Source organism: Cucumis sativus, chromosome 2 (assembly GCF_000004075.3).
Source record: "Cucumis sativus cultivar 9930 chromosome 2, Cucumber_9930_V3, whole genome shotgun sequence".
In the NCBI taxonomy this organism is placed as follows: Eukaryota; Viridiplantae; Streptophyta; class Magnoliopsida; order Cucurbitales; family Cucurbitaceae; genus Cucumis; species Cucumis sativus.
The window spans coordinates 6,319,818-6,335,221 of NC_026656.2; the positions used below are offsets into that span (position 1 = coordinate 6,319,818).

The 15,404-nt window shown below is 31.6% G+C and overlaps 2 protein-coding genes across 3 annotated transcripts; both read left to right on the forward strand.

The window, feature by feature from the left end:
• Nucleotides 1-1,085: 1,085 nt before the first annotated feature.
• On the forward strand, nucleotides 1,086-5,328 carry LOC101207455 (TMV resistance protein N). Of its 2 annotated transcripts, none has more exons than XM_011650703.2 (5): nucleotides 1,086-1,674; nucleotides 2,100-3,207; nucleotides 3,308-3,589; nucleotides 3,689-4,513; nucleotides 4,628-5,328. In XM_011650703.2, exons 1-5 carry the CDS (start codon nucleotides 1,190-1,192, stop codon nucleotides 5,096-5,098), a joined length of 3,171 nt encoding a protein of 1,056 aa, XP_011649005.1. In that variant the 5' UTR covers nucleotides 1,086-1,189; the 3' UTR covers nucleotides 5,099-5,328. The 2 variants fall into 2 exon arrangements, with proteins under 2 accessions (XP_011649005.1, XP_011649006.1); XM_011650704.2 differs by having other exon boundaries at nucleotides 1,091-1,674; nucleotides 3,689-3,792; nucleotides 4,628-4,778.
• A 4,120-nt stretch (nucleotides 5,329-9,448) lies between these two features.
• LOC101220242 (acetylajmalan esterase-like) lies at nucleotides 9,449-13,117 on the forward strand (the record flags this gene model as incomplete). The annotated part of the gene is made up of 5 exons (XM_011651829.2): nucleotides 9,449-9,659; nucleotides 9,767-9,987; nucleotides 10,136-10,264; nucleotides 10,372-10,518; nucleotides 13,064-13,117. Coding segments are annotated over 5 exons (762 nt in total), but the record flags the coding sequence as incomplete, so codon positions are not given.
• Between the last annotated feature and the right edge of the window lie 2,287 nt (nucleotides 13,118-15,404).

Here is a 15,404-nt window from a genome sequence, read left to right on the forward strand (position 1 = left end):
CAATAGAACTTTTACCTGGTCTAGTGGTGGACAATCTCAACATTCTTCCCTTCTTGATAGATTCCTTACTAGTGAGGTTGTGATTGACAAGTTCATTATCATGTTGAACTTGTGTTGATGTTGATTATGATGCGGTGTGGTTTGATCTTTAGTATTTTATGATTCTCCCTTGGTTAGATGCCTATACTTGATTTGAGGAAGCGAAACACGTGATGTTCTTGAAGTTTGTGTATTAGAAAAAAGCTTGTATCTTTAAAAGAACTTCAATTCTTTGGTGGTGATCAGTTTCAAGAGTTAAGGGAGTCTTATGACTCTTGAAAAAAATTCTCTCTAGACCTTCTAGAGTTGAAAAATTTCTCCGTCTCCCACAAATAAAAGAATTCATCTATTTATAGAGTTATCTGGTAAGCTTTATGAGCTTGAGCCTGGTTAATTTATGGAGTAGACCTATAAACTCAACCATATAGATTTGAATTATATTTAGCATTTGGGCTAAATTAAGCCTTTTTTAGCTCAATCGAACTTTGACCCAAGTAAATAATATTTAATTGGACTAAAATAATTAAGTTGATGCAACGGTCAAAATGAAAGCATGTAAGATCATCAGAATTGGCCAATTTATATGTTCAGTTTCAATTTGAGACACATGTCAATTTTTAATTAGTCCTAAATTCAATTATTTATATTTTTTTCTCCATAAATTTAGTAAATCAAGTGATAAATCCTAATTTGTCCAAACTTTTTTTATTCAAGAGAAGCTATTGACGAATCCAAGATCTAGATGGTTGTAATCTCTAAAAATTATGCATCTGCAAGTTGGTGTTTGAATGGACCAGAGAAAATCATTATGTGTAACAATTTGAGATCATGACAACTTGTTTTACCAATTTTCTACGGAGTGGATTCATGTCAACTTGTTTTACAATTATAAATTTTAATTGTAATCAGTGTAGCCAATGGTTGTTTTATTACATTTCATATTAATACTTTATAGAAACTGTTATTATATGGAAGAAGACTTGGGGGAAAATGTGTTGTTTCAAAGTAAATAAGAAAAAGACAGGAAGGTTCTTGGAAAGAAGAAGGCACCAAAAATATAATATAAAAAGGAAGAAATAGAGAGACAGAGAGAGGCACCAAGTAGTATTGATAAGTTATTCAGTTATCTTCTACTTTTCCATTCCTAGATATGAATCAAGCAAGTGGGTCATCTTCTTCCTCACGTTTTAGATGGCATTTCGATGTATTTTTAAGCTTTCGAGGGGAAGACACTCGATCCAACTTCACTAGTCATCTTAATATGGCTTTGCGTCAAAGAGGAATCAATGTTTTTATAGATAACAAACTTTCAAGGGGTGAAGAAATTTCTGCATCTCTTTTGGAAGCTATTGAAGGATCCAAGATCTCCATTGTCATAATCTCTGAAAATTATGCTTCTTCCAGGTGGTGTTTGAATGAGCTGGTGAAAATCATTATGTGTAACAAATTGAGAGGACAAGTGGTTTTACCAATTTTCTACAAAGTGGATCCATCTGAAGTAAGAAAACAAAGTGGAAAATTTGGAGAAGAATTTGCCAAACTTGAAGTTAGATTCTCGTCGGAGAAGATGCAAGCATGGAGGGAGGCCATGATCTCTGTTTCTCATATGTCTGGATGGCCGGTTCCTAAGAAAGAGTATTTTCCTTTTCCATATATATATTTTTACTCTTTTGCTCTTCATATTCTATTCTTACTGTATACTTCTAACTATCCCAAGGTGAGAGCATGCTGGACTGAGGGAAAATGCAAAGAAAATGTGACATTTAAGTTCGGTTCGATAACAAGTTTATTTTCGAGTTTTTCATTTTTGAAATTTATATAGTCGTGTTATAGAACTACCAATTTTTTAATTATTGTGAGTTTGAACTTTATTAAGGAAACATTTGAATTTTTAACTTGTACAAAAAAAACAAGATTTGAAAATTATATATGTGTGTGAATTGTTTTAATTAAATGATATAATTGTTGAAAATAATTACATTATAACAAAATTTGTAGTAATAGGAATTAAAGTGAATTCCAAATCAATTTTTAGGGTATGTTTTTTTCTTAAATGACAGTGACGAGGCCAATTTGATTCAAAGAATTGTTCAAGAAGTCTGGAAGAAATTAAATCGTGGAACAAGAGAGATGCGTGTACCTAAATATCCAGTTGGAATAGATAGACAAGTTAATAATATACTCTCCCAAGTTATGTCTGATGAAATAATTACTATGGTTGGATTATATGGAATTGGAGGTATTGGCAAGACAACTTTGGCCAAAGCTTTATACAATAAAATTGCTGATGACTTTGAAGGTTGTTGCTTTTTGATAAATGTTAGAGAAGCTTCAAATCAATATCGGGGTCTTGTTGAACTCCAAAAGGAGCTACTTCGTGAGATTCTAATGGATGATTCAATCAAAGTTAGCAATCTCGATATAGGAATTAGCATCATAAGGGATCGACTATGCTCAAGAAAGATTCTTTTGATTCTTGATGATGTTGATACGAGTGAACAACTAGAAGCATTAGCAGGAGGACATGATTGGTTTGGACCAGGAAGTGTGGTCATTGCGACAACAAGAAACAAACACTTACTTGCTATTAATGAATTTGATATATTGCAAAGTGTTCAGGGATTGAATGATGTTGAAGCCTTCGAGCTTTTTAGCTGGCATGCTTTTAAGATGAGTTGTCCATCAAGTCATTATTTATACCTAATTTCAAAACGTGCCGTAAGTTATTGTAAAGGTCTTCCCTTGGCTTTGGAAGTTGTAGGTTCATTCCTTTATTCTATTGAGCCATCCAAGCTTAAACTTATATTGGATGAATATGAAAACCAATACCTTGACAAGGGCATCCAAGATCCTCTTCGAATAAGTTATGATGGACTTGAAGATGAAGTAAAAGAAATTTTTCTTTATATTTCTTGTTGCTTTGTAGGAGAAGACATCAACAAAGTTAAAATGAAGTTAGAAGCATGTGGTTGTTTATGTTTGGAAAAAGGAACAACAAAACTCATGAATCTATCACTTCTGACCATTGATAAATCCAATCGGGTTGAAATGCATAATTTAATACAACATATGGGTCGCACAATTCATCTTTTGAAGACTTCTACATCTCATAAAAGAAAAAGATTGTTGATTAAAGATGATGCTATGGATGTCTTAAATGGGAATAAGGTAAGAATTATCAGTCAAACTTTGATTATGAGAAGAAGTTTTATTATAATTTGAAAGTTAATGACTTGAAACGTTTGTTTTGTAACCTTTAAATTTGTAGGAAGCAAAAGGAGTTAAAGCCATAAAATTAAGTTTTCCTAAAGCTACCGAGTTGGACATTGATTCAAGAGCTTTTGAAAAAGTGAAAAATGTGGTAGTACTCGAAGTTGGCAATGTCACATCTTCAAAAGGTACTGATCTTGAGTATCTACCTAGTAGCTTAAGGTGGATGAATTGGCCTCATTTTCCTTTTCCATCTTTGCCTACAACCTACACAATGGAGAACCTTATGGAATTGAAATTGCCATATAGCTCCATCAAACATTTTGGAAGAGGATTCATGGTATTAATTTATGTCAATAATTGAGTTATATTTATTTAACTTCAATGTCAGCTTATTTATTTCAACTTTTATTATATATTCCTTTTATATTAATTGCAGAGTGGTGAACGGTTGAAGGAAATTGATCTTAGTGGCTCTGAGTTTTTAGTGGAAATTGCTGATTTATCTACTGCAACAAACCTTGAAAAGCTGAATCTTTTAGGGTGTGTAAATTTAGTAAAAGTTCATGATTCTGTGGGATCTCTCACTAAGCTTGTTACATTTTCTCTTTCTAGCAATGTTAAGGGCTTTGAGCAGTTTCCACCCCACCTCAAGTTGAAATCCCTTAAACTTTTGTCAATGAAAAATTGTAGAATAGATGAATGGTGTCCTCAATTTAGCGAAGAAATGAAGTCTAGCCTAGAAGAATTGTTGATTCAATATAGTACTGTAATTAATCAGCTATCTCCAACAATTGGATATCTTACTAGCCTAAAACGTTTGTTTATCATAGAGTGCATGAAGCTCAAAACTCTTCCAAGTACAATTTATCGTTTAAGGAATCTTACTTTTTTAAGTGTCATTAAATCTGATCTATCAACCTTTCCTTCCTTAAATAATCCTTCTTCACCTTCCTTATTTCCCTACCTAACATCATTACACCTTTCCAATTGTAAGATAACAAATTTGGATTTCTTAGAAACAATGGTTCATGTTGCCCCTACATTGGAACGGTTGGACTTATCTAGAAACAACATTTGTAGATTACCCTCATGTATTATTAATTTTAAATTCTTGAAATCTCTTGTTACAATGGAATGCAAGTTGCTTGAAGAAATTCCAAAGGTTCCAAAAGGAGTAGTTTATATGAATGCTATAGGGTGCATATCATTGACCAGATTTCCTGACAACATACCTGATTTCATATGCTGTGATGATAATGTGGTGCGTATCATTGTTCTTTCTCATCACCTCATGACCTCATGATCTCTCGTGTATTTCGTTCATATAAGAATTAAAGTTTATGGTCTTTGTTAATTATTTACTCTCATCTTGCAGGAATATGATAAAAAAGACCAAGTAATCAAACAACTCATTTTAATGAATTGTGATATTCCAGATTGGTTCAGTTACAAGAGTATGAACAATTCAGTAACGTTTCTTTTTCCACTTATTGATTATCTAAGTTGGAAAAGGAAGGCTTTTATTACTCCCTGCGTCAAATTTCAAGTTTCTATTGATCAACCAGTTGAGTTTAAATGTAGAGTGTTTATCAACGATATTGAAGTAAAATATGATCGACGAAAGTGTTCAATTTTTAGTTTGGAGTTATTGCTTAAATATAGAAAAGTATCACGAGGTGAGTATCTATGGATGGCAGTATATCCTATGCATGTTATGGATAGCTCGCCGAATTCCTCGATAGGTAGTTTGGATAAAATTACAGTGTTATTCAAGGTAAATAGTCTTAGGTATAGAGATGGAGTAAGTATAAAAATGTGCGGTGTTCACCTCATCGTGGAGGTATAATTTGGAGAAGAATTTGACAAAGTTGAAGTTAAACTATGCAAATCTGGAGAGAGAGGCTCTATTTACTCTTTTGGACTTCTAATTTTTATTTTTGTAAATATATGTTATATGAAGAGAGCATGTTATTATTCAAGGATAAAGGGGAATTGATCTTTGAATTCTTTTCGATAAGAATTTGATTTTGTGCTTTTCTTTTTTAATTTATATTCAATATCAGGAAATTTCTCTGATATCTCATTTACCATAGCAAGAACATTCAAGATCAGATTTTCATTGTTATTTTTGTTTGTTAAAAAATGAATGAATATTTCACTTCTTACCAAAAAATAATGCTCCAATATTAGTTTAGACCAATGAATGGATTCATAGAAATAAATAGATTCCACACCTGCGCTCTCACTGTTGTGTAAAATTTAGTAAGAAGAAGAAGAAGAAAAAGGGCTAAATTCCTCAATCAGTGACAAGGTAAGAAACTATATGAGAAGTGCGCTTATTTATTTAAGCTAACAGTAGTAGTCTATTAGCTAAGTTGATAGGTTAGATAGAGAACCATTTTTATTAGATCATTTTTCGACCTGTTTTAGTATACTCAACTTTTTTGTGCATCAGAAAGATTTCCTTTCTTGTAGTGGTTACAGAAAACATTATAGTATTTTATTTCAAAGTTTATATAATGTATTTTTCTAAACTTCGATACTTAGATCGTTTGAAGTGTCATGCACGTCTTTGTTACTTGTTTTGGAGTTATCTACGAGTGTTGTGGTACTTGGAGGAGGGAAATGTTTGTGTTCTTGTTATTACATATGCTTTAATTTGTGTTTTATGATTAAAAACGATGTTTATAACTCGTTTTGTAATATGAATAAGAACGATATGTTTTTATGTTGTAAGTACGTAATGACCAACTATCTGTATATGTTCAATGGTACTTTAGCACATTTGTACATACTCTCTTGCTTTACTTATATACGTTCCATTGTTGAACTTCAAAACAGGTGCAAGATAAATTATGGGGATATTTCAAAACAGGTGCAAAACGTGTGAAGAGTAAAAAAATTCTTGACATGCAGAAAATGGCAACAAATCTTTTATACTTGACGTTTATAAACTATCAAGTATAATTTTACTTGATGCGTAAAAACTGTCAAACAAAAACTCTCTTATTCTTGACACTGAATTACTTGACGTGTAAAAAGCGTCAAGTAATCTATACTTGACGCTTTTTACCTGTCACGTAACTGGCTTTACTTGACGCTTAAAAATTGTCAAGTAAACCAACCTTATTGAGGAATTCCAGAGATTGAGAAGCGATGAGTAGCCATAGAATTTTGAAAGTTGGGTAAAGGAATTCGCGCTAGATTATAGACGATTGATACAAATTTAGGTTAATTTGATTGTTCAAGTGTTGATGGTCGCCATTTATAGCATGCAAAAACTATTTATAGGTTAAAAGGAGAAAGGTGGAGGAAGGCATATATGGACTGTTAGATGAGAAATGATTGGTACAAAAAGTGTTTAGTTCGACTTTCCCACCTATGCATATGATTATACAAAGCCTAGTTGCAACTAAATAGTCATTCATAATATAACGTTTTAAGCCTAGAGGCAAGAAATGACAACATACATAGAATTCTTAAGCTTAGTAGAAATATGATAATCATCAAAGGAAAGGAAAAGACAATGTAGCCTTTAATTTTTGTTGCATCGTATATAAAATTAATATTCAAATCCATTGTAACATATCAAATATGGTACATAAGGTTTTGCTTTTAGTTGTGTGGAGTGTGGAGTGTAATAATTAAGGGAAAGAAAAAATCTTTGGAAGAGTAGGTAAAACTTAATGTGGGAGAGGATGGACAACTCAGGTAACTGTGGAAGTTCTGGTTTAGGCAGATTGGAATGGTTTGATAAACCTATCTGAACGATCAAATCAAGCAAACCGTTAAAGTACTCAAAAATGAGAATCCACGTACCATCATCGTATCTGATGATTATTACGATACATTTCTATGGATTATTTTTCATGCTTTCGTTCTAGGTATTTAATTGTTTCTCTCTACTACTCTGAGTGACGACATAATTTTTGAATCTAATTTTAGTTTAAATTTTCAACTTAGTTACTTAAATAAAATCACCACAAATCACCTAAAACAAGTATATAATTGATTTTGAGTTGGGTATTTCAAATTCAGGCATTGCGATATTTTTGCAAGATTATATTAAAAAAATATGGAAAAACTTCATTCAAACATGTTGTAAATTCACCGCGAGTCACATAAAACGAGTATAAAATATATTTGGAGTTGGATATTTCAAACTTGGACATTGTGAGATATTTGCGAGATGTGTATATGATATTTGCTAGATGTGTGCGAGATGTTTTGCAAGATACAAAAACACAGTCGTTAACCTAAAACAGGTATAGAATCACCCGAAATCAAATAAAAACAAATATATAATTGATTTTTGATTGAAAATTTAATGTTCAAAAGTAGCTAGATGCTTGCGAGATAAAAAAAATAGTAAAAACAATCTAAATATGTGTGAAACAACCCCTACAACACTTAGAACACAAATAAAATTGGTTTGGGTTATGATGAGATGTTAAAGAATCTCACATTGAAAAACCCATTGAGACTCACACTTCTCATAAGATTGATGAGTTACTCCTCTCATTGCCATTTGATTTTAAGATTGAACCTCATACAATCAAATACAGTATCATAGCTCATTAAGCCCAAATGTGTATTAGATCCAAGATTGGTGAACCCATAGAGGCAGTACACTACTACAAAAGCAGACTCTTTTGGCGTTTGTCGTTTTTAACACTTGATGGTTTTTGAAAAAAAAAACGTTAAGAATTTTTATGAAAAGGAGAAGGTGGCCAATTTTTGAAAACTTTTTCACTCTGGGGTCTTTCTTGACGTTTCAAAACCGTTAGGTGATATGTATTTTTTTCTTAATGCTTTTACAAACGTCAAGTAGTACTTAGTTTCTTCTTGATGTTTCGAAAATGTCAAGATCAATATTTATGAAAAGGCGGAGGGGGTGAATTTTTGAAAAAAAAATCATGTTGAGGTCTTTCTTGGCGTTTAAAAAATGTCAACAATGTACTTTTACCTTGACGATTTAAAAAAGTCAAGTAATATCTAATTTCTTTCCTCAACTTTTTGCATAGGTCGAGAAGTTTTATGAAAAGAGAAGGCGGGTGAATTTTAGAAAAAAAAATTGCACACGTCAAGATGTTTCATGTAAACAGTTGTATTTAGTCAAGGTGCACGCAATGCTTTGAAATGGATTAGGTTGAAAGTATATTCAAGATAACAGACAAAATTGATTTAAAATAACAAAATCATTGTTTAAAAAAATTATATTGATGAGCGGTGTTTCGAATTGTTGACTAATTGTAGTTAATGTTTTTGAACAAACGACCAAGGGAATAGGTTATCCAAAAATTAGAAAATAACAAAAACTTTAAAATTTATTAATTTGATTATTTGTCATAAGAATTGTTTCTTACATATATGAATGTACTTACTTTTTTCTTTAATCCCCAGTCTCTAACGATTCAGGCATAAACTAGAAGTCGGTGAATGAAGTTATTACAAGCAATATATAATCATATCCATTATGGGCTGTTAGATGAAAAATGATTGGTACAAAAAGTGTTTAGTTCGAATTTCCACCTATGCATATGATTATATAAAGCCTAGTTGCAACTAAGTAGTCATTCATAATATAATGTTTTAAGCCTAGAGGCAAAAAATGACAACACACGTAGAATTCTCAAGTTTAGTAGAAATGATAATCATCAATGGAAAGGAAAAGACAATGTAGCCTTTGATTTTTGTTGCATCGTATACAAAATTAATATTCAAATCCATTGTAACGGATCAAACATGGTACAGAAGGTTTTGCAAGGGAAAGTAAAATTCTTTGGAAGAGTAGGTAAAACTTAATGTGGGAGAGGATGGGCAACTGAGGTAAATGTGGAAGTTTTGGTTTAAGCAGATTTGAATGGTTTGATAAACCTATCTTAACAATCAAATCAAGTAAACCGTTAAAGTACTAAAAAATGAGAATCCACGTACCGTCATCGTATTTGATGATTATTACGATATATTTCGATGGATTATTCGTCATGCCTTCGTTCTAGGTATGTAATTGTTTCTCTCTACTACTTTGAATGACGACATAATTTCTTAATCTAATTTTAGTTTAATTTTTCTACTTAGTTACTTAAATAAAATCACCACAAACCACCTAAAACAAGTATATAATTGATTTTGAGTTGGGTATTTCAAATTCAGGCATTGCGACATTTTTGCAAGATTATATTAAAAAAATATATATGGAAAAACTCCATTCAAACATGCTGTAAATCCACTTAAGACTTGTACGTTCGATGCTATATACCAACTCGGCGACTCAATCTCCGACACCGAAAATCTCATTCGTGAAAACCCCAACACTCCTTTTTCTCATCTTCCTTACGGCCAATCTTTCTTCAACAATCCCACCGGTCGATGCTCCAACGGTCTACTTATGCTTGATTTCTTTGGTAAGCATGACCTTCCCCATATATATTCTACACATGTTTTTAGATGTTGTTTTTATATCTCGGCCAAATTACTAATAACAAGGATGACTGGATGGATGTATTTGTAGCTTTAGATGCCGGACTTCCTTTGGTGGGTCCTTACTTTAATAAAGATGGTTCGATGGATCATGGAGTCAACTTCGCAGTGGCTGGTTCTACAGCTTTACCTTCTCAACATCTTTCTACAAATTACAAAATTTTATCTCCAGTTACCAACTCTTCTCTCGACCATCAACTTCAATGGATGTTCTCTCATTTCAACTGTATTCGTCACAAACAAAGAGGTGACTAATTATTAATTAGCATATATACTACCTACCTACATTTTATATATACTAAGATTAATTGATGTTTGGATGGATGTAACTTTTTGAAGTTTTCATATATAGTTATAATTATGCATTTTATTGTGTGTGGATTGCAATGAGAAATTAAGGAGTGCTTTGTTCTTGGTGGTTGAGATCAGTGGCAATGACTATAAATATGCATTATTCCAAGGCAAAACTATACAAGAGGCCAAACACATGGTACCAGATGTTGTTCGAACCATTAAGAGTGCCGTTGAGGTAATGTTAATTTTGTGTAACACAGTAATACAGATCATATATATCCCATATATGAATGAGATGATTATTTACTTAGTTAACCTTCCTTCCGCTTCTAATCTTTGTAGAAAGTAATAAGCTACGGTGCTACTCGAGTTGTTGTTCCTGGAAACTTTCCCATTGGATGCTTCCCTATCTATCTCACTGGATTCCATACTGACGACACATCCGCTTACGAGGAGCTTCACTGCTATTTTTATTTCTTCTCTAATTTAGTTAGGAAATTACACAAACTTCTGAATTTTATTAATAAACAATCAGTTTTACTTTCCTATATTGCATTCTTTAATTTTTATACTTTTATATTTTTATATTTTTATTTTTGTGGTGATCATCGCGTGCGTTTTAACATTATTTTTTTCTTTTAATGTAATTTTATTTCGTTGAAATGACCCCAACTACTCAATTGATATATACATACACATGGTTTAGCGATTTAAAAGGTTAATGGTTTAAATATGATCTCACGATACAAATATTTTTTTCTTTTGTTAACTCTTGCTCGAATACATGAAATGAACGTACTTTGGTTATACAATAAAAAGAACGAAGATTCATGACGAAAATTGTTGTCAAATCAACAATTACTGAATAGAAAAACGAAAAAATTGGGCACCTTTTTAGCAGCCTGATCATCCCCATAAAGAATTTGGTCATTGAAGAAATATGTTGGTTTAATAACAGTGTGTTAATGTTTTTAGAACAATACAATACGTTGTCATTAGATTAGAAAGTTTGTATATGCACTTCTATGAATTCTATGATCAAAATCGTAAATAATTAAATATGTACAATTACAAAAAAAAAAAAAAAAAAAAAAACTAAAGAGATTTCGGGAGCATTGCTCTTGAACTCTCACAAAAGACTAACAAATTCAAGGCGTTCCAACATATATTAAATGAAAGCTTGAAGGTCCAACGCCAGGATAGTTTTGTTTCAATGATATCGAACTCTTGGTTGGAAGTGGTTAAAATATATCATCGTTATTCATTTGTTCAAAATGTTCTTTTTAGATTAAAAAAAGATACAAAAAGAACCCTATGAAAGGTAGTTAAATCTTCACTCTTCTCTTCTTTATATCACTCTTTGAATTATGGTTTAATTTTACATTGAGAATAGTCTTGACAAAAAATAATTTTAAATCCTAAAATTAGCATTGCATTCGGTAGCAGTTTTAAAGTTAATTATATTATGTATACCAACATTTTTATAAAAAAAAAATGTCTATATATATAGCAAAAAAATTTCGAGTGATAGACTTTATTTATAATAGGCTCCTATTAGTGATTGAGTACTTTATCACATATTATGAGCTTGATCTAAACTTTATTATATCCAACATTATATCTATTTATAAGTCAAACTACTATATTTGCACATGCTACTAAAAAAAGTGTACAAAATTATATATATTTGTTTCCACGTGCCTGAGACGACACGCAGTGGCCGATGTCCTAAAAACAGGTTATTAGCTTTTTTTTTTTTTAAAAAAAAGTTTCCACCAATCTTTTTTTACTGTGTGATTGGACACCGAAATAAAGTAAACATTTTTTAAATAAGGTCATTAAAAAAATGGTCTTCGAAAACTAAAGTTTAGTAAGTAACTCATGTGTGTATGAGAGGGGTGTTAGCAACCCCACAACTCTCGTTTAGAAAATAGTTGCCAAATTAAAAAAAATCTTGAATTGAAAATATTCTTTAAATTTGATCCCTCACCTCAAGAATTCTAGGAAATCGGACTTCCAAATTTCCTAGATTCTGTCGTAAGATTTTGTTTAAGCAAAACAGTATATGTTATTTAGAAAAGGTTGTTTAGGAAACCTCATGAAATAATAGATTAAATTTTGAACGTTTGAAAAACCATAAAAAATTATAACTTTCAAGAAAAATTTTCTAAATGATTTTTAAAAAGGTTTTGCGAAAGATTTTACATCCAAGAGACGATTAAATTAGAAGGAATGTAAAACATTGAAATTTTAATTAGAAATATTTGTAAATTTTAAATAGAAATAAAAATGAGACTTCCTAGGAAGGTTATATAAGTACAAATAAGTTGAAACATTATTTTGAATGTTAATTTAAGAGCGTAGAAGGTTAGAAGTTTAAAGTTTATGTTGAAACTTTTGTATGGTTGTGTTTCTTCAGTATCCTTCGTCATTCTAACAATCAAAAGTCCCTCCTACTTCTATCACATATTTCCTCTCGAAAATTGACTTAGTACCATTTGTTACAAATTAGAATTGATATAAAGAAATAGTTTTAGATGGTACGTCAGCCCAACCAATAGATTTCGATACTTTTATCGTAGTTTGAAATCAGGTTTTAAAATGCTATTAATAATGGAATAAAGAAAATTGATTATATAGTTTTTTCTAGGAGATACCTAATAGCTGAAACACATAATGCTATTGAAAGGTCGACCATCTTTAAATATAGTTTATCGTGGCTATTCTCACATATATCCATCCATTTACATGGCTTGAGTTTGATATGTAAGTTGCACTTTATATAACGACGAAGACGCAAATCAAATTCGACTAGAGTTGGGAGAGAGCATAAAGAATAATATTAAGTATAAACGCCCTTAAATTAAATAGTCATTCATAATATAATGTTTTGAGCCTAGAAGGCAAGAAACTTACAACACAGAATTCTCAAGCTTAATAGAAATGATAATCATCAAAGGAAAGGAGAAGACAACGTAGCTTTTGATTTTTGTTGTGTCGTATATAAAATGAATATTCAAATTCATTGTAACAGATCAAATATGGCATAGAAGGTTTTGCTTTTAGTTGTGTGGAGTGTGGGGAATAATAATTAAGCGAAAAGACAATTCTTTGGAAGAGTATGTAAAACTTAATGTGGGAAGATGGGCAACTCAGGTAACTTTGGGATTTCTGGTTTATGCAGATTTGACAATTTTGGTAAAGGAATCACAGGTTTAGGCAATTCATCAGAAAGCTTACGCTTTTCCAAAGGTAGAAGGTTGGGCAATGAAGGTAACTCAACCTTTGGTAGGGGAAGAACATCAGACATTGGCAAAATAGGTATTTGTGGTTTTGGAAGCTCGTGCTTGGGTACCTTAGGTATCTGTAGCTCTAACAGATGCCTTGCGCTCACTTTCCTGATCAAAAACCCAAAATTCATCAACATAACGGCGCCAAGGATCAGAGGAATTGCAGAGATTGAGAAGCGATGAGTAGCCATTAAATTTTGAAAGTTAGGTAAAGGAATTCGCGCTAGATTATAGACAATTGATACAAATATTTTAGGTTAATTTGATTGTTCAAGTGTTGATGGTCTCCATTTATAGCATGCAAAAACTATTTATAGGTTAAAGGAGAAAGGTGGAGGAAGGCATATATGAGCTGTTAGATGAGAAATGATTGGTACAAAAAGTGTTTAGTTCGAATTTCCCACCTATGCATATGATTATACAAATCATAGTTGCAACTAAAATTACGCTCCAAACCTGTATTTACACACTAAGGATGTGCAAAACTTTGCCCAACCGGATGGATCAGGTCAAATTCACTTGTTCAGTCTTGTTTTTTTCTTAATTTACATTGTTTTCTTGGTTTTGGGCGTGAAAGCCACGGTAAACGTTGAGTTATCATGCAATAGATCTGTCCTTACATTGAAGACGTATCTTGTTTGATCCTTAATTGATTTGATGTTCATATGATTAACAACATTTGCTAACTCTTTAGTATATTTACTTGGATCCACAAGATGAAAAATATTTAAACTAAGTAAAGGTTTGTAGTTTTTCTATTTGACATTCCTTAACGACGAAGGATGTTTTTTTTCATACAAATACCTTGTTTTGTTATGGATAGTATAAAAAGGGCGACCCTTTCTATCTCTTTTCCAGGAAAACCTACTCTTAGGCACACCTTTGAACATATATACTCCTTTCGCATGCACATCTTCACATACTCAAGTCAAGAAATTTTGTAAACTAGGTTTTACAACATTTCTATAGTCGAATATTCTCTCCCAAGAAGTATCGAAGGAAACGATGTTTGCAGAGCTATCTCTATTGCATGTCTTAACCAAAGTTGGACACCTATCTAGGAATTAATTTCCTACGAGTTTCTTGAAACCAAATATTATAGGGTTAAAGAAGTTGTCTCCTGCAGGTCGTCAAGGTGCACGCAATGCTTTGAAATGGATTAGGTTGAAAGTATATTCAAGATAACAACCAAAATTGATTTTAAACAACAAAATGGTTGTTTTAAAAAAATATATTATTGATGAGTAGTGTTTCAAATCGTTGACTAATTGTAGTTAATATTTTTGAACAAATGACTAGGGGAATAGGTTATCCAAAAATTAGAAAAAAAACAAAAACTTGAAAATTTATTAATGTGATCATTTGTCATAAGAATTATATTTTACATGTACGAATGTAGTTACTTTTTTCTTTAATCCCCAGTCTCTAACGTTTCGGGCATAAACTAGAAGTCGGTGAATGAAGTTATTACAACCAATATATAATCATATCCACTACCTGTAAACATTTTAAATTGGTAAATAATTGAACAATCTAGAAACAAATTTTGAATGTTAATTTAAGAGCGTACTGGGCTCAAAGTTTAAAGTTTATGTTGAAACTTTGTTATGGTTGTGTTTCATTCAGTATCCATCATCATTCTAACAATCAAAAGCCCCTCCTATATCTATCACATATTTCCTCGACAAAATTGACTTAGTACCACTTGTTACAAACTCAAATTAATATAAAGTAATAGTTTCGTTTTTTATGGCATGTCAACCCAACCAATAGATTTTGATACTTTTATCGTAGTTTGAAATCAGGTTTAAAAATGTTAATAATAGTGCAATAAAGAAAATTGATTGTATAGTTTTTTTTAGGAGATAATTAAATAATGCTATTGAGAGGTCGATCATCTTCAAATATATTTTACCGTGGCTAATATAACATATATGTATCCATTTACATGGCTTGAGTTTGATATTTAAGTTGCACTTTATATAGCGACGAAGACCCAAATCAAATTCGGCTAGAGTTGGGAGTGAGCATAAAGAATAATATTAAGTAGAAAAGCCCTTAAATTAAATAGTCATTCATAATATA

Coding starts and splice junctions, on each gene's coding strand:
- LOC101207455 (XM_011650703.2), top strand. CDS start 1,190: ATGAATCAAGCAAGTGGGTCATCTTCTTCCTCACGTTTTAGATGGCAT. Junction 3,590..3,688: donor ATTTTGGAAGAGGATTCATG/GTATTAATTTAT, acceptor TATTAATTGCAG/AGTGGTGAACGGTTGAAGGA. Junction 4,514..4,627: donor TATGCTGTGATGATAATGTG/GTGCGTATCATT, acceptor CTCATCTTGCAG/GAATATGATAAAAAAGACCA.